The 21,604-nt window shown below is 38.3% G+C and overlaps 2 protein-coding genes and 1 long non-coding RNA gene across 14 annotated transcripts in view; 1 reads left to right on the top strand and 2 right to left on the bottom strand.

Annotated features, from left to right (window-relative positions):
• TGFBR3 (transforming growth factor beta receptor 3) overlaps positions 1–20,044 on the bottom strand; it is a 137,839-nt gene extending 117,795 nt beyond the window's left edge. Inside the window, exons 1-2 of the mRNA XM_032696105.1 lie at positions 19,919–20,044; positions 19,391–19,552 (exon numbers count right to left, since the gene is read on the bottom strand). The gene's annotated coding sequence lies outside the window, so the exon portion shown is untranslated. The remainder of the gene's footprint in view (positions 1–19,390; positions 19,553–19,918) is intronic.
• BRDT (bromodomain testis associated) overlaps positions 1–21,604 on the top strand; it is a 50,915-nt gene that overhangs the window by 9,173 nt on the left and 20,138 nt on the right. For 3 of the 12 annotated variants that reach the window (XM_032696103.1, XM_032696092.1, XM_032696104.1), the window contains exons 3-5: positions 6,486–6,530; positions 17,561–17,599; positions 20,472–20,713. In XM_032696103.1, coding sequence (XP_032551994.1) covers positions 20,507–20,713 — 207 coding nt within the window. In that variant the 5' untranslated portion in view covers positions 6,486–6,530; positions 17,561–17,599; positions 20,472–20,506. Of the gene's footprint in view, positions 1–6,485; positions 6,536–17,560; positions 17,600–20,471; positions 20,714–21,604 lie in introns of all 12 variants that reach the window. The other 9 variants (XM_032696093.1, XM_032696097.1, XM_032696096.1 and 6 more) reach the window with 9 other exon arrangements.
• Positions 21,122–21,604, bottom strand: part of LOC116790765 — a 43,467-nt gene continuing 42,984 nt past the window's right edge. Inside the window, exon 5 of the long non-coding RNA XR_004358485.1 lies at positions 21,122–21,238. This is a non-coding gene — a long non-coding RNA (uncharacterized LOC116790765). The remainder of the gene's footprint in view (positions 21,239–21,604) is intronic.

Here is a 21,604-nt window from a genome sequence, read left to right on the forward strand (position 1 = left end):
TCTCAGATGCAAGGTACTTTCTTTTACCTTTTATCTAAAAAGTGTGATGGCAACAAATTAAACCATCCATTCAACAGAAAGGCACAGTTAGCCTTTGCACACCTGTTAGGCAAAGTTAGCAAAAGACAGATAAAGCATATGACTGTGCTGCTGTTTTTTCTAATTCCAAGACATGCAGTTAGTGTTTGAGAGTAATTCCTAACCTAAACAGTAAAACTAAGGCCCATATTGATTTTTTGTATTTGTTGAATTTCTGTATGTAAAAAAGAGTCCAAACTAACATATTAAGCAGCATAAGTTGAATTTTCTTGTTCTGCTTGTAATTTTTGAAATGCAGGCTTGTTGTACTACTCAAAACTTAGACCTTGGTAACCATTAACATTTTATTACAACGCCTATATGTACATTTTTTACTGTAACCATATACATCTCTCAGAGGGGCATAAGCTGGGGACCACTCTTAGCTCATACTTGTTTTCCCCATGCAGCCACACATGTGGTGAACAGCTGTAGAAGTTGTAAAATTGTCTTTACACATTGCACATGCTGTTGAATTTAATATGCATACACATTATGTATGAAGCAAGTCCTACAGCAAAATAATGTACTGAATATTTCTTTTTACTCATTTTTGTAAATATTTGGCTTTATTTAAATAAAGACAAATGTTTCCTTCTTAGATTCTTTCAATAAAATAATAGCACTTAATTATTCAGAATTGCAGGTTTACCAGTTCTTACCACAAGCAAGCCTTTTAACCACATCCGTTATGGCAAAGAATCAAATGCTGTCAAAAGTGAATCTGCAAAGCAACTGTTACTATGGTATTGTGACCAGCTCCACTGCAATAAAATACAGAAATGAAAATGTAAATTGTTACTTATATATACATTTTGCTCCAGGGTGCTATAAGCAAAAATGAAAACAGCTGACACTGAGTCACCCTTCTAGATAATAAATATTGCTAATATGAATCTGATGTGTTGAAGGGTGGGAGGAAGCTCCAGAGACTAACACTCCCCTCGTTAATATTCTACCACCAAATTGAAAGAAAGGTGGAGTGGTTTCCCCATCTCTGGTGAGAGCTTAGTTTTCTGAACATAGCTAAATCAATCCCCACAGAGATATCTTATCTGCAAGGCTCATGAAAAATATCTGACAAGTAAATGGTTAGCATTTGGAATGGACCACACCGTGTGAAGTAACAGTTATTTCATAAGAGATTTCCCATGGTATATATTCCCAAACCCAACTACGAGGCCTTCACTCCCACACCCACCACATGATATTATCTGAATGCTGTGCTATACTATTAATATGCTCAGGGCAATTTTAAGCAGCAAAATACATATAGCCAAGCACACTAAAAGGATTGCTTATGTCTTGCTTATTATTAAAAAAAAGAAAACAGATCTGTTTAAATGAGGAACACCTCCCTCTGCTCCCATCTTCCATCTGCCAACAAATACAGATATTGCACATGAGGTTTATCACATAATAGAAAGGAAAGCATTATACAAGCCCACTGTTAATTTAGCTATGTAAATAAGAGCAATCTTTTTTTAAATTTGCTCCTTTATCTGTTTTCTTAGTCTTTGTAACATGTTCAAAAGAATAAGGATTATTTTGAAAACTTTCAAAACTATTTATAATTTTTTATTATATTTTGATCAACTATACACTGTAGAAACATGCTCTCACCAATGTTAAAGTTAGCATGTATGAAAAGAGAAGCAATTGGCCATACAAACTGTCTGCAAGTCTTTCACGCTTATCTACTACACGTCTTCTGCATACACTAAAACTGGTCAGATTAAACATTTTTCTTGCCAATTTATTTAAAAAAATAGCCAAAAATTGCTTGAATCTGATTTATGGATCTGACAAAAGAACTCACAAAACTTTACAGCTAATTTGAGAAATTTTACAAACATTTTTAATTATAATATCTAATAACAGTGCACACTCTCTCTCTTTTACTTGTCAAAAAAAACCAAAAACAAAACCAAAACCAAACAAACTCAACTTTTACAAAGTGGTTTTACTTTGCTACCTCTAGTAGTAACTTATGTTTGTTCTGCATGACAGTGGATTACTGTGGTGCTCTGATTTAGGGTATCATCTTACCTACCTGTGCCAGTGAAATTTTTAGGGAACTTTATCCATAGTGCATATATTCATCAAGCCCCAGTTCAACCTGATGCCAATCAATTAATAAGTTTTTCTCCTCAGAATAAATGAAATTGCTTGAGTGTCTAAGTTGTGTTGCCTAAAGCTGTAATGAGGCCATTTGCCTGGAGAAATGGAACCCCTCACTGTTTCTGTTTGCACGAGTTCAGATCTCCTAGTGGTACTAGCAAACAAATACTAGCCAAAGGCCAAGACTCAAACAAAGATAAGACTCAAGCCAGAATAAGCAAAGCAAAAATGCATACTATATTGTAGGATGCTGCCTTTTCTTCCTTGTGGGATACTGCCTTACCCAGCCAAGGCCTCGGTCCTGATAGCTCTGCTTATTGGGAAATTCACTTCAGATTAAAGAGCCTGTGAACTTTAGCAGGCAGACATATGTTCACCAGACAATTTGTTCTACCAAAATTTAATTTTTTTTTCTGTTATCACAGTAATTGTCATGTAGTTAAGCCATTGCTGATACATAGGAGAAAGATCAGACTTCTACCATAAGGATTATCAACGTAGCTACTGTCAGAGATACCAGAACCAGTTTCTTCAAACATACAGGGAATGACATTTTTTCCAGCAGAGATCTGGGAGAAGGGGAGGAGGGAAGAGTTGGAGAGATCCTTCAAACAGGAATGTAACTTCCAATAATGACTTACAGATGTCCGAGTAATGTTCTAAGATCTTCTTATTAGTCCAAAGCTATTATTTATAACATATGCAGAATGAAAGCCCCTTGCATAAGGCTGTAAAGAAACTTCTTGACTGAACTAGTTGTGGCTCAGCCAACTTCAGCCCTGGGGGCAGGGAGGTGCAAAGGGGGTAAAAGAGGCCTCATTTTGTGCTGTCACGCTCAAGTTTTCTTACAATTTTGCCATTACTTTAGAGATGGGACATTTTTCCTGTATAGGTTCCAAATCACCACACAAAGCTATCGGAAATGCCTGTGATAAAGCAAGTAAAACCACACCCAGCATTATAGGAGAGAGATTTGAAATCAGACATGCAAGAGTAATGAGAAAAGATGAGAGTTTTCACTTAGAATATATGAAATTCGCTGCCAAAAAGAGAAAGAAAAAGCATCCAAGTTGGGCATCTCATATATACTGAGGAGAATTTATGTTTAAGTGTATCCAGCTTTCACAGTAAATAGCAAAGCATATAATCAATCATATTCCAGCAGTAAATATTAAGATCAAATGCTGAATACCTCATTTAGTCCAAAGCACTTCCGAGGTTTCAATTTCAGATAGTCTCATTCAAAGCAGCTGTTTAGTAAAAATTATTTGTATAAATTAAAATCAACATTTGATCTTCATGCTGGTTCTTAATTATCAGATAAAACTCTTAACGGTGTGTCTGATGTAAAGTAGGGGCACACTGGAGGTGATGTGTTTCCTTTATAGACGAAAAGAAATTGTTTACAGTGTCTGTCACCATATGTACTTCAGGATCAGAGACAATTTGATTGCATCAGTTAGATTTTCATTAGAATGCCAATCAGCATTTTTTACCAGCAAAGACACTAGAGTGTGCATGGAAGCATCAACTGTGTCTGGCACCAAGGTTTGCTGGAAGGGGAGCAAATCAGGAAAGAAGAGCACACGTGGAGTCTTACAGACCCTATGGTGGAGGTTAGCAGAAGGTGCCTATTACTCACTCCCTTTCCCCTGTCCTAAGCAGTCAGAGGCATACCTGGCAGTGCTCTGCCTCTGTGGAGGGACACAGGCTTCCTGGCAGGAGGAGAGGGAGCTCCAGCTCCTTACCGGCTATGTGGGAGCCAGCAGAGCCAGTGCACCTGATGTACGAGCTACATGGATGTCCCTAACATTGAAGTAGCAGTTTTTAACCCTTAGTGCTTCTAAAAGCTAGTGCAATGTAGGAGGTTGATCTGGACTTTTCTTACATCTTACAGCCTAGGAAACACACGCAGATTCCCCCTAAAATTGGTAGGTGTCAGGGCACCACGAGGACCTCATTCTACATCACGGGGGAATTACTGCCATCGGAGTGCAGGCATACCATTGCTGTACTGGATCAGCTGGGGCAGAGCTTTGTCCTTGACCACAGCTGCTTCATAAAACTTCAAGGTGTTTTGCAAGAGGTAGTTTGGTCACACCTGGTTCAGGTAGAGATAATTCTGGCCCCTGTGAGTCAGTAGTATTTCTCTCTTCTGTAATATACTTAATTATTTACTTAACAGTATATCAAATCTGAGTAAGCCTTGGTTTTAGCTTTGTTTTGTTGGATTTTTTTTCCATTGTCTGTTCTTTTTCTAGATCCCAGTAAACTCTAGATACCAAACAGTATTCTCAAATAATGATTTCCCCGAGGAGAATATGCATTGCATGAAAAAACTTCCTTTCAATTTTGCAGGCAAAACATTTCGGTTTCATGACTAACTTACTCACTGTGGTTCATAAAATAAGGTGAATAGCCATTCCTGCTTTAACTTATCAACATTTGCTATTACTGTTTAAAACATTAGATGTGTCATGGCACAGCTTATTTATCTAAGTTATATAATTATCTTAATTGGAGTTTTTTGCCTCTGTCAATTCGAAAGCTTTTGTGTGTTTTTATCACTTCTTTTGACCACACTAATCTTAGCCTGATGTAATTTGGGGAGAGAAAAACATTTCAGCAGCAGGAGTCTTATCAACATCTGTGACAGATACTCTTGTCTTTTATGCTCCTGTTACATTCCCAGCACACAATGATGAGATGCAGGGGAAGCCCCTTGCATGAGTGGACACGGAACTGAGGATGCCTTGCAAGCAGCAGCACTGGGCTTTCTGTACTCATAGATGTCAAATAGACAAATAACAATATATCTATAATTTTACTTAGAGGCAAAACATTCTGCCCAACAATAACAGAAGACAGTTTCTCTCTGTATTAACAAGAAGTAGCAATGCAGAAAAGTGAAATGTTTCTAGCATTGAGGTTAATCATTTTAGGACATGTCCAATAGTCCTTGTTGGAAACCTTGCACAAATGTGAACTGGAATTTGCCAAAATTTTTCATCATGAGGGAACACTGAAAGAATTGAAAACTATTTCAAATTAATGGAAAAGTATATGGCACGTTAAAAGTTTTACGGAATATGTCTTTAAAAGAACTTCAGCAACACAATTCAATTTAGGTTTCCCAAGAGCCTCAAAAAAAAGAAAGTATTGAATAGGCCTTTATTCATATTTCATGAACTATCGGAATTATTTATGTTCCTATGTAATTCTGCAGAAAGCTCCAGCTAACTGAGCACCACCTGAGAAATTTACATGTTCTGGGCAAAGTCATACAGACAAGACAAGATTGATTCAGGTTGTAAAACATGCTTTGGTCCTTAGATCCTCACTACAGGACAATAATACCTGAACAGAAGCAGATTTTGCACAGAAAAACCAGTCTGAAATTCCTCTCAGTGTTTCATTTTTATTGGTAGCATGGCCGATGAGCAGGTGCTTATTCTGCGAGAACAAGCTGTCATAATCCTTATATTTACAAACTGCTGCAGCTGTAATGAAGCTCATTCCCAGCTCTGTTCATCCCATCTATCAACACTTCACACTTCTCAAAATTTACCATTAATGCATGTACTACAAAGTGTTCATAGAATATCTTAAGTATCCTGTAAGATTCCACTTCAGCTCCTCAATCTATCTATTCAACTGCCTATAAATATATTTGTTCAGAATTATTATTGTAGTTTACAATTATGCAGCTTTAAAATTAATGAGATGCAATATGAAACAGTAAATCAGATTTTTCACTTGTTCATATTTTACTAGATCATAACTTTAATAGAGAGAAAGAGGGAACAAGATAGAATCCTCAATTACAGTTAGCAATACAAATACTTCCATTAAAAATATCAGTAATCACATAAACATTATACATATGGATCTGTACATGTGTATTTATTTTTCTTCATTCTAAGCAGTGCAATATTGCAGTTATGTTAGGATTATGCAAATAGAAAGGAAGAGTACTTGCCATTCTACTGAAGTAACTGCTGTCTCTGTTCTGTGGCAGCCACAGAAAAATCTCTGTGAAAATGCAAACAAACAAAGAAATGATATCTCCTTTCCAACAATTTGTAAATTATGTTGCAAAAAAAATATGTTTTAAAAGACCAGTAATTAATTTATCATTCTACTATAAACCTATCTGCATTGTCAGCCTGACATTTTAGCTTGATAGAGACTGATACTTTCATTTCTGATTAACTTCTTTTCTTTTAACATGTAATTCTAAAATAAACAGTTTTATATGACTAAACTGACCTTTGTTTCCATTTCAGTAGTCCTCCTATAAGAAGAAACAGAACAGCAGGACCTGAAATAGTGTAAGGTATTTGGTTAATTAAAAAAGGTTTCATAAAGCAAGTTTTACTACATTAAATCTACTTGGAGGTTATTTCTTCTTTAGTGAAGAGAAAGATATAGTTCATAATTATTCATTTTTAATTTTTGATTAGTGAAGTCAAGAGCTGTAGTGCCTCATGAGAGCTGTAAGAAATCCTAGGTTTGATCCAGCTCTTATTAACTTTAACAAAAGCTCCAGTTTTCCCTTGATATCTCCACTGTTCTACAGGAAAACAGTGCTTTTCATTTCTTTTCTTCTACCTTTTCACAGATAATATATTTTTTGTAATGAAATAAAAAAAAGTTTTCTGCTTAATATAGGAATATATTCTCAGTCATTTTTTGAGAATATTGATTTTAATTATTAAGTTGATTAATTGGATAAATTAAGTATTTGAATAAATACAGAGCACTCATACCTTCCACTGAATTACAGGGGCTTAGATCTATTTTAGGACTAAACCCTCAATACAACATTATTTTACAATACGGCTGTAATTTTATCTGCAGCACAAGAACCTATAGAAATAACTGAAAATACACAAAGTACTTGGATGTATTTTTCCTCCAATATAGACATCATACACGTTGTATTCATAATATTATGTACACAAAGTACAGTGGGATTTCTCCCCTGCATGCAGCAATTCTTACAAGTAGAGAATGCTAGAAGATCACACTGTTAATGAGTCAAGTAATTTCTCTGCATTTAGAACATTCCAGTGCTGGATGGATACCACAGTGGATTTATGTTTGTAGCAATCACCTGGAAAAGGTATAGGAAGAAATGAAAATAAGTTGCACAGTTTTTGTTACTCAAAGGCAGAAAAGCTGTCCAGAACAATTTGTTCTTAATGGCTGTTTTAGCTCAAAAGAGGCCCTGAAGTGAAGAATAAACAAACTGTCACAGGAACAGAGAGTAAGTCTCTTAAGATCAGAGTTAAGGTTCATTGGTACAATTGCTCTAAGGCAAAACATTACCGCATCTTGGATTAATCTTGGCATGTAGATAAATATAAAGGTACAGCACTAATGCACACATGCTTTTTTTGTAACCCTTGCACATGCAATACAGCCAAATGCATAATGCAAAACATAGTGTCTTGTGAAAATGAAATGGGAATTCTAAATATGTTGAAACAGAGGTTTAGAAATTCAGAAACTAGATAATAATAAACAAAAGTTAGATAAACAGGCTCTGCTGTCAGTCTTGCACAAGTTGTATTACCCTTGTTTAAGCTAAAACAGACTCCAGCCAGCCATCTATCTCAAAAAAACAGTTTTCCCATCTACAACTTGCCTTCAGCTTTTTTCTCCCCCACAAAGCCTCAATATTTTATTTTTTTAAAGATTATTTTAACATATTTTGACCCTCCCATGAAGAAAACCAGATATGCACAGTGCAATTCCATGCTAGAGGGATTAGTCCTCCACATTTATTTAAGTATTAATATATCACTGGAAAATTCTTCAGTTTTACATTTGTTAAAAAAAAGGTTGTGCCAAAATCCTCTTTTCTTCTCTTTCATCATTATTTGTTCTCCATGAGTACCAGAGTCCTGAATGTAGCCACTCCTTCTCTCGCTCCCGGAAACCTGCCTCTCCATACCCTCCCCTGCCCATTCCAGCTAAAGGCATTTCAGCTCTTGGAGATGGGTCAGAAGTATCAGCACTCAGGCTGAAGTCTCAAGCCAAGCAGTCTGTTCTCCTTTGCCACCTTCAAAGCTTCCCTTTAGGGGAGTAGGAATTGCTCAGCTTCAGGCAGTGGCCAGGGACATGCAGGAAGTCTGACAGTCCTCACTGCAAGAGTGGGATGCAGCAAGGACTTCTCACCTCCTCCAGTGTGAGGTTCCCCATTCCCTTTGCTACAGTTATCACAAAACCTCAACTCCTGCAAAAGTCACATATTGCCACACTGATATAGTGATAAACATTTCCCACAAGCAAAGGACTGTTCCTACTGCAAGAACAGAGCTGCACGTCCACTGCTTATCCTTCCTCTGTTATTTGCAAAACATAGCTGAGATAAGAGGATGAAGGAGGAAAAGTCATTCTTCTGACAGCAAGCATCTGCATCCCAGTGCAGCATTGCATTATCCTTCCTCCTCCCTAGTAAATAATGGTGGCCAGCATTACCTATTAGAGCAAGTCTGTGGGATTTCTGGACTGGGCAAACTCCCGAGGACTGGGCTGGTCACTTACTAAGCCTCTCCATTTGCTGATACACTGCTCCCTTCACAGGCTCCTTGGCATAGAGAGGTGGAATATTCCCACTGGCCTCAAATATTAGTTCTTTTTTCCATTATGGTATTTTAGCAACTGTTGTACTCTCCAGGACTTCTCTGGCCTGAAACAAAGTTAGAATCAGCACTGGTAATAGAGGATCTCCCTGGCCAAGGTCTAATATTATTAAACTGTCCTTAACATGATGTGCTCATAGACACTAATAGCAAAAGCTGCTGCTGACATGCACAGAGGGAGGAGTGTTTAGCAATGGAGGAAAGTCAAGCAGGTCTTAGATGAGTTTTCCACAAAAGTGGATGCAGAATGCATATGTAGAAACAGCAGGGCAAGTTTCTTGCAGAAGGATAGAGGCTTAGGAGAGGAGTCAGTCACCAGTCTTGGGCCAAGAGCTTGTGTACATAGTTTCATAGCAACTTCTTTACTCGCTTCAATATCAGTGGCACTGCTCTCAAGCACCAGCATCCACACTCTCAGCTTCAAGCCACCTCACACAAGCAGTTACAGGAACTGCTTATGTCTGGGAATGGCAAAGAAGTGGAAGAGTTCTTCAGAGAGCCACTATCAATGGGACTGACCTTCATTAATCCAATTATTAGTGGCTCACATAATTTCACTATAGCTATTTTAGATGTTTTGAGCACATATACGTACAGATCTTTTTAACTGACATTGCATGTGAATTATTTTCTCTGTATATGAACAAGCAGTTAGGGTTAAAATGGTTTGGCTTTAACTGAATAGTTTATGACTTGGTTTGTATTTAAAATACATTGCTGTATGGGTTCTGCACATGCAGAAGAGCCAAGGAACAGATTACTAATCTTTAAAAAACTTGCAAAATGTCACAATCACCTAAAAGCTAAAGCCATATTAAGCCTGTAAAACATATGGTCACTTAACACTTAAAAATCTCACTAAAAAAAATCTCACTAAACCTATAAACCCATAAAGCCTGTGACAAATTAACTGATGGTTGTATGGTAAAATCTAATTTCAAATTTATTAAAATTGTTCAAACCATTATAGCTCCACTGAAAAACTCTCTTCCTATGTCACTTCAATGTAGGTATGCAGGGTATATCTTAATTCCCACCTTTCTAGAGCCAGCCCCAGGAACAACGGGATTTTCTGGTTGCCCATATCAGCTCCCTAAACAAGCAGGCTCCTGAAAACACCCCGTATGCAAATATCTCTGGGTTGACAGTGCAGAATTGGTTAGGTCAATCTAATTGGGGGCCCTGGATTTTTGTCACCAGTATCAACCTTCACTCAGTTCAACAAAATCACCCTCTTGCCATTGTCAAACATTTACAGCCAGTTCCACTGTGCCTGGCCCTTTGATGTTAAAGTAGTTCCATTTGTTGAAAAATGGCAAGAGTGAGGAATCTCCCTCCCAAAAAAAGTAATGACATGTAAGCAGCAAGGTTTTTAAACCAACAGGCAGTTAATCTCCTAAAGACTCTGGAAGTGTGCAACTTGACTTTTCTGAATTTATTGTATTGGCATCCACAACTGTTCATTGAGCTAGGCCGCAGACTGCAAAAATAAGGAATAACATTTTCTTGGAATTGATGTCTCCATTTTTTATTTTTAGATACCAAGTGGGAGCAGGTATGCCATCTACACAGTATGTATCAGTTCAAAAAGCGTAATTTCTGAAAATAATTTAGAAACTTTTACCTTCATGAATTTTGAGGACACACATCTTTAATCACTTAACAGACTCCATGGTCCTAGTACAAAGAACTGAACTGCCAAGATAAGTTTAATTGTAATTTATACTTGTATTTTTAAACTTATATTTGTAATCTACAGAAGATAAATCAGCCTGTGATAGCCACCCACCAGCAGGTTAGTGTCAGGGAGCAGGAGCTGGCTGCTCCACCAGGCAGGGTAAGCACGGAGCCAACGTAGCCTCACCCACACAGTCCCCACCCCAAAGCCCCCAGGCAAGGAGAGCAGAGCAGGTCTGACAGCAGCAGCCAGGGTCAGCTGATAGTCCAGTGATTGTCAGACAAGTTTGCGGTGATCAAGCAGGTCCTGGGTCAAGCCAGGAAGCCAGCTAGCAGGGGTATGGTCAGGCAAGGGCATAAGTACTACATAGCTCAGGGAAGGGCATGGACCTGAGACAAAAGAGGGGGATCCTAAGGATGGTCCTCACAGCCCCGTTTCACACTGCTCTTTCCCCAGCAGTCTCATCCAAGGCTACACATCTGCCCTGTGTCAGGGCAGGACCCAAATCACTCCCAGGAGAGGAGAAAGAACTGCCCAGCCTGCTGGTGCACTCAGGGTCCTGACAGCTGGGGAAGCTTCTTATTCAGCCCCATGGTGTATTCCCTGGATTCCCCACTGTTGGTTGTCCTAGATGTGTACAACAACATGGTTTCAGCCCATCCCAAATGTGATAGTTCCAGTGTGTAGGAACACTGCCATGTTACCATAAAGACCAATGGTCAAAGTTTTGCCCCTGAAGATGCTGTTCCACCAACATATACAAACTAAAAATAGTCCTATAACTCTAAGAAAAAAAAAAAGAAAAAGTAAAAAAAATCCCAACAGCAAGCATATCCCTCCCTCACATTGTCTCACAGGGATAACCAGTTCACTGGGGCAGAGACTCCTCTGAATGCCCTGGTAGTTCTGTTTCTGGCAGCGTAGAGGTTGCTGCAAATTACTACCACCCTCTGCAACACAGTGGTTCCTTTGCCCTGGCTTCTCAGTATGGCAACTTTGAATCAGAATCTGATCGTGAAAAATCTTTCCTTAAAGGTTAATAACTAACAGACCGTCTTTCCTTTTTCAATCACACTGTATTTAAGCAGAATTCTCTCTTTACAAATGTCACCAAGTGTGCAAATGTCACACTGGTCACACTGAATGTGTGAATACTGACATCACGCTTTCTGATGTTCTCAGCAAGAAATCTGATATTAAAAGTCAAGGCCAAAGTCACAGAACCACTAATTCTTATTACCAAAATAAGCAGAATAAACTTTCACTAGTTCTGAGCTGACATCTACTGGCAGAAGGTTGCAATAGAGTAGGACACCGGACACAATCAGGAAATACATAGGAAGGTATTTTGTTAAGGATCTCCAACTGGTACCTGGTGAATGATCTGAGACTGGAAAGCTCATAAAAGTACAAATTTATGCAATTCTGCTGTGAGGGTATAATCTCTCACAGAGAGATCAGGCACATAGCTAGGGGATCTAACTCCTCAGTCATCACCTCAGGTTTTGCATTTCAAGCATAACTTTGAGCCAATTTTATTCATGCAAGCAATTGTGCTGAAATTCATTTTAGTCAGATCTGCTTTGGATTAGCTTAAATCATGAAGGGTATGAATACATAACAGCTTGCAACTGTGTTAGAGCAGTTCAAGAAGTTCTTAGGTTTCAGCTGAGGCACAGTAATTAATAACATGTACATACTCCTAGCCAGCTGTAATGTAGAGCCAACTCAGTTTGCACAAAGCCACCACTGAAGATGGTTTAAAAATTCAAATTATGCTGAAATAAACCACTACTAAATCAGAAATACATTATTTTCTCAGGGACTCAAACAACTGTTAGAACCTTACTTCAACAAAATCAATTCAGTAAGCAGATAAGGCTGTGGATGCATCTTTTCCACCTTCAGTTTCTTCCACAGCTCAAGGAAGGGATTGACAGTGTGGGGAGCATCCAAACCTTTCAATACACATCCAAGTGCCACTCAGATTCTATGGATTCAATCATATGATGGCAGCACAGCCACACCATAACTGCAGTTGAAAATTACTGCCATAGATTCTGTTCAAACTACTATAAATCATGTGATTTAACATATTTTATATAACAGAAATTAGATCCCTAATTTATGGCTAAATATACGTAGCATTTTATTATGTACTATTGCTTTAGGCAAACATTAGAGGACCTCCTAGAGGAGAACAGGTAATTTCCTGGCATATGCAAAGAGGGCATCTCATGAAGGAAAATAAAAAGGTGAAATTCAGACTTAATACACTGTTTTGTTTCTATTCTTTTCATCCTAGTTGGTTCTAATAACCACAAATTTAGTGCTGATACTGAATATCAACATCCTGGGGACTACAAAAATATACTGAACAAGCCAGTCATTTTCCCTTGGCAATCTATTTAAATCTTTGGTTGTGAAAAGCACACTGAGCATTTCCTTCTGCTAATTTTACACATGATGAAAAGAGACTCCTTTTCCACATCAGAGGGGTCCATAATTTTTTTGCTATTCTCTCTATATGGCCAAAGGTCGCGGGATGAGACAAAGAACCGATGTACACTTGAACCCTTCAGAATAATGCATTAAAGTTCTATGTAGAGAAGCCTTGTGACCGAGGCCTTCTTTTCCTGCTCAGAATGAGTGCTTCACAGGACACCTCCCCTTCAGCAGAGCAGCCCCCCACATCCAAATCCAGATGTGATCTCTGAAAGCATAGCAGCAAGCTGGCCATCAAAAATTAAGGCCTGACCAGACAGAAATTATTTTGAGGAGCTATTTAATAAGGGAATATGGGTAAAGAAAAAACTTAAAAGATCCGAGGAGAAAGCAGATGTCCCTGAGCGATCCAATGAACAGTAAGGCCAGGCAGGAGCAAAGCAGCTAGAGGGACGTGTTTGCTTCAGGTGAGAAGCTGACTTGCCAAAAGGGAGAGCAAGGCAGAGGAAGCTGCTTATCCACTGGCTGGCAGAGGCCAGGAGAGCCACAGCAGGGGTAGAGGGAGCATTGCACTGGCTGAATGTCAGAAATAATTGACTCAAATGTAATGAAAGAATTTAGAAATTAATTTTCAGGGAGAGAAATAGGTAGTTGCCAGCTCCATCAGCTGATGATGTAGTATGTTCCCAGTCAGGGATCATTCTGCAATAGTCCCTCAGTTGGACACTAGCTGAAGGCTGAGTTAATGAGGTGTGAGATTTCTCTAGCAAGTGAAACCAATCTAATGGGTGAGAAAGCAAGCTGGAATGGTGCAGCTTTCTGGGATGCATGAATTTTTTCACAGTCATTTCCTGTATGTACCAAAGACCAGCCTTTACAACTTTTATGGGTACTCTGCCATAGAGTCTCAGATGAACAAAGTTATAAATATCTGGGAAAATGATACAATGGATTAAACAAAGAGCATAGGGAAATGACACTTTGAGGTCATTTACCTGGATGAAAACCTAAAGCAAATCTGTTGAAGTTCGTAGGATTATTCCAAATTTACAGTGCTATCTGAGAGCCAAATCTGGCCTATTAAAGCAGTAGTCATCAACTTCACTTTCTGCGTCTTACTGTGATACAAAGCCGACTCCTGTAATCACGTTTTGAGCTGCAGTTCCTGTTACTTTGTTTCCAGGTTTTTTTGAAGTATTTGTTACCTGCATAGTTAAGGGTCTTGTCACACAGCATTCATTGGGCAAAGCAGTGCTTTAAATGCTCCCAGGGAGAAGAAAATTAACATGCTGGGAATACTTTTGGGAAATATCATTCAACTTCTATAAATTAAAATAAATCGTTTGTGTTTCATGTGTTGTGAGGCTGATGCAGCGGTGTCAAAGCAACAGCCAAACCCACAAAGTAAGCATATATCAATGTGAATTATTAACATATCACATCAAATTGCACTACTATCTAGGATAGTACACTCCATACATGATTAAACCTACAAAGTGCTAAAAGGCAAATGTAGAGCAAGGGAGAAGACAAAAAGTGTCAGGAATTTGATGATCTTGCTTCACTTATCCCCATTTCTCCCTAAGATCTGATTTGCAGAATACAGTCCATACAATTCTGCAAAGCATTTGCCTTTGTTCAGTGTTCTGTTCCAAACACAGAGAAGACAATATTGCTGAAATGCAGCACTACATGCAGCAGCACCTTGAGAGTTGTTTTTAAACTAATAAGAGAAAGTAAACACTGGTTAGTTCAGGTACCATGTCATGAAATCCTATTCAGAACAGATGCAGGTGACACAGTGCAGAGAACTGCTGTGGGAATGACTGCTACAGCACTCTCACCAGTTCATTGTCTCCAGGGAATTATCCAAACATTTTTGAAAAAGTACAACAGGTATGAAAACCCAGCTATCCTTACAACATAGCTTAAACATTTTATAAGCGATGTAGGACATAGGAGATTAAAGTCAGTGAGGTTCTTCCAGTCAGTTTTTAAAAAACCAACAAATCCCTCCTTGTCAGCTCAAATTAGGTGCTTTTTTAGAATACTAGTTTTTAATTGCTGAACCTCAGCTGTCAACACTGACCCAGTCTGTAATTGGCAGTGTTTATCAGCGCTAGCCGATTTTTATACAGATGTTTATAATCAGGAAGAGTTCGTCATGATTCAGGGATAAATGACTATCTGTAAGTGAAATTTCCACCAGAAAGTATAAAACTTGCAAACCTCAGCTAACAAGATCCATGGCAAGGGATAAACATGCCCTGTAGGAAGATATAAATTTAAAGATGAAAAGAAATAGATACTTCATTATTTCACATCTTCTGAGCAAGCATTTAAAAATTTACCTTCTACCCACGGGACCTTCAAATGCCTTTGTTCAGTAGATCAAATCCCACTCAGATTTTCTGCCTTAGCAGACAATTAAGAATGATCAGTGATACTTGCTTTCACATTCCAAACAGATGAATCATTTCAAATATAATAATATAATCTATTTCCATGATATTCACCATATTAATGAAGTCTCAGGCTACTACCTTGGACATTGTCTTACAGTCTCCCAGAGAGAAGTGATTAAAACTCTTTACAGAATGAGGTGTCTTCAGAAGGATGCAGTCTAACCCACTGCAGGAAGACAGAACTGTCAATGAGTCTGCACTGAAATACCACTCCATCTCAGCCATCCTATCAGACTTGTAAAAATTCATTTTCTGAAGCATGTCAGGAATGTCATTCTAATCTGTCATGTAAGTGGATGGCACTAGGACTGTCTTGGAAATAGCAGACACTGGATGAGGACAAAATCATAAAGGTGACCACCTCTTTCCACTATTTTATTGTTTTCTTCTCCTCTCTACCCAATCGTCACCTTTGGGAGAATTGCCAAAAGTATTTTTGGCAGCTACCTGCCTACAGGTCACAGCCAGCCAGACTCAGACCATGTAGCAAGTGCTGTGACTGGGGAGCCAGCAATGAACACTGCAATATTTTTCAAAGTTGTCTTTTCCCACGTAGTATTTAAATGAATCAAAAATTACCGTAGTACATTCTTTTTCAGCTTATTTTAATATCAGTTACACAAAGGTAGTGATTTCATTAAAACTTGGTTTTCTAAGTATTTACAAACCAAACCAGTATAGTTTTCAAACACAGTGTTTCCCCATTCACAGCACAGCCCACCAGATCCAACTGACTTAAATTTTTACAAGACATGAGCAGATTCAGAGGAGGATTAAGCAGTTACAGTCTGGAAGCTAAGAGCAGAAAGCAAAATAAGAGAGCAAACAAGTCTGCTCAATAGACAACAGCTTCTGTTTTCTTTTGCCAGTATTGGGATTTTTGCTAGTGTCCTTCCCATCTCACTGTCCAATCCCATCAATAGTAACACAACTTCATGCTCCTCAGTAACGATCTTCTAGTGAGGAGATCACTCTGTTCAGCAAGCCCTGAGACTTACCCACAGAGAATTCCACTCCCCTTCCTTGCTTTGCTTTATTGAATGAGGTTTCTAGTACTTGTTCTGCTTCAAATATAGAAATTCCTTCCATCCCAGTAAAAACATCCTCTTCCTATCACCTATAAAGAATAAACTTTGTGTTACCTACTCACAGCTCAGTAGAGGTGCCAGAGGAAGCAGCAAACAAATGCTTCCCCCAACAACTTCATCCATATCCTAACAGATTGGGCTGCTTAAGTAATAATACACGCCGGATCTACCTAGATATTTTAGATCCTATACAGGTACTTCATACTTTTGCCAGAAAAACAAAGTCATCCAAGTACAGTTGGTCCATTCACTCAGACACCTCGCTAAAAAAAAAAAAAAGAGAAATTACTTTCATGATAAGAATCCAAGCAGGTTCTGATCCTAAAGTGGGACATGCACCTGAATTAAATACAAATCTCGTTTTGCAGAGCTACCTTATTCTAAAGCATGCTGGGGATGAAGCTTTTAAGGCATACTGAGATAAACAAAAGCTTAGTCAATAGCTAAAATTCAAAATAAGCTTGGTAAATTCCTTTGTAGTTTTACTGAAAACAAATGAAATTTATTAGGAAACAACCTGGCCCTCATTTTTACACTACTATGCATTTGCTAAATATATTTGGGTTTAATTTAAGTAATGAATCTGTATGAAAAGGAAGGTATGAATGCTAGCCAGCTCTTAACCAGACATACTATTTATGTACTCCTCTTACAACATAGCACAGTATAACCCTGCATAATCAATAAAACATAAGCATTCCATTATGTTAAATTTAAGACTTTAAAGTTAAGATAGAAAAATCAAACCAAATTTGATCTAAGTATACCAATTCCTCTTTTTTAATCCCTCCACCTCGTGTTATTAACTAATGAGTGCGGAGGTCTGGCAAAATAACCATCTGGTGTGTTTTAGCCCTTAACAGCTGTTCCTTTTTTATGTTGATAACTTCTCAATGAGGACCATTGATAGGGCAGGTTTTAGTCAGGGTTGCAGGTGTGTGGCTATTATTGCTAGAGAATAAAATGAAGGTGTGATTAGGTTATAAAGACTTCTGTGTCTATCTCCTAAAGCTCCATTCTTCCTTCATCTTTCAGGTGGGGAGGAAGTGAGTTGTGGCTTTCCCTAAAACTAAGGTAAAAAAGATGACTGGTCTGCTTTGAGGGTGGAAGTTTAGTTTTGAATTGCTCAAGGGTGGCTGGTTATGGTAGTAGCTCTAAGTCAGTGATTTCTTAGCACCTAATATTTATATGGATTGTCTTTAAATATAAGGTTTATTTGATGTACCCCAGGAGAGGCCATAAAAATAAGGAAATGCTGTTTTATGGATGTCTTTAAGGGGATAGCTGTCCTTCTGAGAGAAGAGATTGTGCTACTTGCAGTAAGAAGGCTGTACTCTGTCCTGGGTAGTTCTAATATATCAGCATATGGGAGGTTCCAAGACTATTTATGAACTTCAGTGTGATTATTACCTAAAAAAAACCATGTTAAAAAGGCCTTGAAGAATCAAATGTTCTTTGGGTGTAGAGTTTTGTAGACTGTCTGCCTTTGTTCTGTATGTGGTATGCTAATATTTTTCTGAGCTGCTGTTCTTGACCAGTATATGATATATACAGGTTCTATGCTGGTAGCTATAATGCTTAGTTAAAACAAAAGGAAATAGCTGCCTTTTCAGGAGGCTTGCTAATGCATGCTTTTGGAGAGCTATCAGTGAGAGCAAATAACCTTTTCTCAAAAAAAAAAAAAAAGAAATGGAAAGAAGTGTGATTCTCACAAGGTATGATATCTTGCTAAAAGCCTTGACCTCTCTAGAAACATAATTCATGTAAGCTATTTGCCTTTTATTCTTAAACTAAAAGGACACCTTTATTAGGTTAGCTAAAAACTTCAAACTAGGCCTTAAGGAAACACTCAAGACTTCTCTTTTAAGACTACTTGACCTTTGGGATCTGCTTCAGCAGCTCAAGGACACACAGAGCTAGGAAAGGATGGTTTGAAAAAACATCAAACAACTTAGGTAGCTGGAATCTGATCACACTTTTGCTTTAGCGTGCAAACACAGGTTTTATTTTAAGATAGGAAGGAGTGTTATGTGATTAGGGAGAAGGGGAGACGGAGGGATTGACCAAAACACAAACTTTTGTCTGTCCTTCAGAAGATACAGTCTTAGCTCTCTTATTGGCATGGAAGTTGATTTCCACGACATAAGTTAAGGTTATAAAAGCTAAGCATCTAGGTGTAAGACTGTGTTATGTACAAAACTTTAGTCTCCTGGTTTCCTTGGGCACTCTTTGTGCTTTTTTTTCTAGACTCTAATGTACGAATTTACAAACTTTTCAAGAAATTAGATGTGTGTGTCTCCATCTGAATAAAAGACACGCAGAGCCTGAGGTGGTGTACTTAGTAATAGAAATTACATTTGCACTCATTCTTCGTGTCAGGCAGGTGTTGCTATTTTCCAAGGTATGTGAACTCTAAATGTAAACAGAAAGATGTTGCTTGCACAGAGGGAGAGCAATATGAATACTTAACTGTGGTACTGCATCAACAGAAGGTGCCTGGTGACTTTGTCACTGGCTTGTGCCAGGGGGCAAGCAGGGCTCTGCACTGACTGGAAGGACAAGGCCAATCAGGCTGTTCTCAGTACCCCAGCTTGGCTGGGTTCCCTCTTGTGGACATCTCCAGTGGAAAGTACAAATGAGTGGTCAAAGTATCAACTACCTTTGCAAAAGCAGTACTAGGAAAAATAGCAATAGTTTTGATACCTGATTTATTGTGGACCTCAAAACAATCTGATCTTGTACTGCATTTATTATTGATGTAGTGTCCTATGTAGGTATGCTGGCTGGTAGTCCAGAACTGTTCCTGATATTAAAGACTCAGGTTTGATACATTTTCCTTATTTAAGAAGAAAAGAGAGCTTTTACCTTGTTGGCAGTACTGTTCAAGGAAAGACATCTGCATTCTGTAAATGACTACAGTGAACTAAGAAGTGTAGCCAGTAGGTCAGGGGAAGTGATTCTGCCCCTCTGTTCCACCTAGAGTACTGCTTCCATCTCTAGGGTCCTCAGTGCAGGAATGACATAAACCTGTTGGAGCAAGTTCAGAGAAGAGTCATGAGATAATTCGAGAGAAGAAAGGCCTCTCCTATGAAGAAAGGCTGATAAAATTCGTATTGTTCAGCCTGGAGAAGAGAAGGCTCTGGGGGGACTTTAGAGCCCCTTCCAGTACCTAAAGGGGCTACAAGAGAACTGAGAGGGACTTTTTACAAGGGCATGTAGTGATAGAACAGGGGGGATGACTTTAAACTGAAAGGCAGTAGGTTTACATTGGATATGACAAGGAAATGCTTCACTGTGAGGGTGATGAGGCACTGGAACAGGTTGCTCAGAGAAGCTGTGGATGTCCCATTCCTCAAGGTATTCAAGGATAGGCTGGATGGGGCTTTGACCAACCTGGTCTATTGGAATGGGTCCCTGCCCATGGTAGAAGGGTTGGACTAGATATTTAAAAGGTCCCTTCCAACCCAAACTGTTGCCCACACACATGGGGAGAAATTGGAATGTCTCTTTAGCTTCAGGAGCTGTTTAAAGTATGCTTTTGAATGCTGAAATAAAGAACAAATGAAAACATAAGATGTGTGATATGCAATATCTGATGAGATGTTACAGTTTGTGTAAGATTGGGCCATAGATACTATTCTAGCAGTGTGTTGATAACAGTAGCTTTCTACTTTATAATGACCTTTTCTGAAACTCGTTACATACTTCATTAGCATGATGAAAAGCAGGCTATCAGTTTTTCTTAGCAGAAAGCTAGGATGTATTTCTAGATTCTAGGGGTGCAGTATATCCAAATATGTACTTTTGTAAAACACATGCCTTGCTTAGAACATGAAGGTATGCCTGTAGCTACAGTACTGACATTCTACAAACAGAAGGGAACATGTAAGCGCCATTAAATCCAGATGTTCTTCACGGAATACTTCTGTCTTTTTTTTCCCCTCAGGTGTGATGCATAATGATCTTTGAACAAGTGGATATATGAACTCACTAAAGATGTCTGTTCCAAGTCAGCACCATTCCATTATAATTAACCCTCCTCCACCAGAATACCTAAATAACAAAAGTAGTGGTTGTCAGACAAACCAGCTCCAGTACTTACGGAGGGTGGTCATGAAAGCTGTGTGGAGACACAACTATTCCTGGCCATTTCACCAGCCTGTGGATGCAGCAGCACTGAATCTTCCTGTAAGAACCATTTTGGAATAAGAGTATTAATAAGTAAAATATTTAGAGGAGTTTTGAATTAATGTTAGTTGAAAACAGCTTTTTTTCTGATGCAACAGGTTATGGAAGACTACTTTTGCATTTGAACTGCTGTCTAGAAAATTGTTTTCTTTCTAGAGAAATGTTGCATTTTTTCTAATTTGTGTTCTGTACTGAGGCTAGAAAATCTGTATTTTGAAGGGATGATAATAATAATGCTTAGATAAGCCTCTGAGTTTCTGGATATTGGTGTTATCTGTCTTGTCTTCTGGTTTAGACATTTATTAACACTGAATATGGTGAGTATTTTCTTTTGCCTTTGAGGTTTTTATTTTTAATATGAGGCAGCCTCAATGTCAAATACTTTATGATGGGAAAACAGACCTGACTGACCCTGAAGTAATAGGCAAGTCTGGATCCATTTTGATGCATAGAAGTCATTACACTTGCAGTATTTGTTAATTTCAAATCCTTTTGCTCTGAAGTTTCCAGAGGAATTAAATGTCCCTGTAAAAATAGGGGAAAAAAGAAGAGAGATGATTGTTATAATACCACAGTAGTAGACCATCCTTCTAGGAAATAGATATGATAGTAAATTCTTGTTTTGTGTTGCCGCGTAGGTTTTATTTTTGTTAAAACTTAATTGTAATAAAGTGCATGTGTATAATGTCTTGTGATAAATTGTTTTAATTCAGGTATCTTTAGACTCCAGTTTTGGATGTTTTTCAGTCAAATGAAAACATAGGTTATTGACACAATGGTATTTCAATGACCTGGAAGATACCACTCTTGGTAGATAAGTAGAAAGGTGTTAAATAAAACCATGACATGTTTCCTTTTATTGTTTTCTTTTTTCCTCTCCACCAGCTTAAG

Source organism: Chiroxiphia lanceolata, chromosome 9, assembly GCF_009829145.1.
Source record: "Chiroxiphia lanceolata isolate bChiLan1 chromosome 9, bChiLan1.pri, whole genome shotgun sequence".
NCBI lineage: Eukaryota > Metazoa > Chordata > Aves > Passeriformes > Pipridae > Chiroxiphia > Chiroxiphia lanceolata.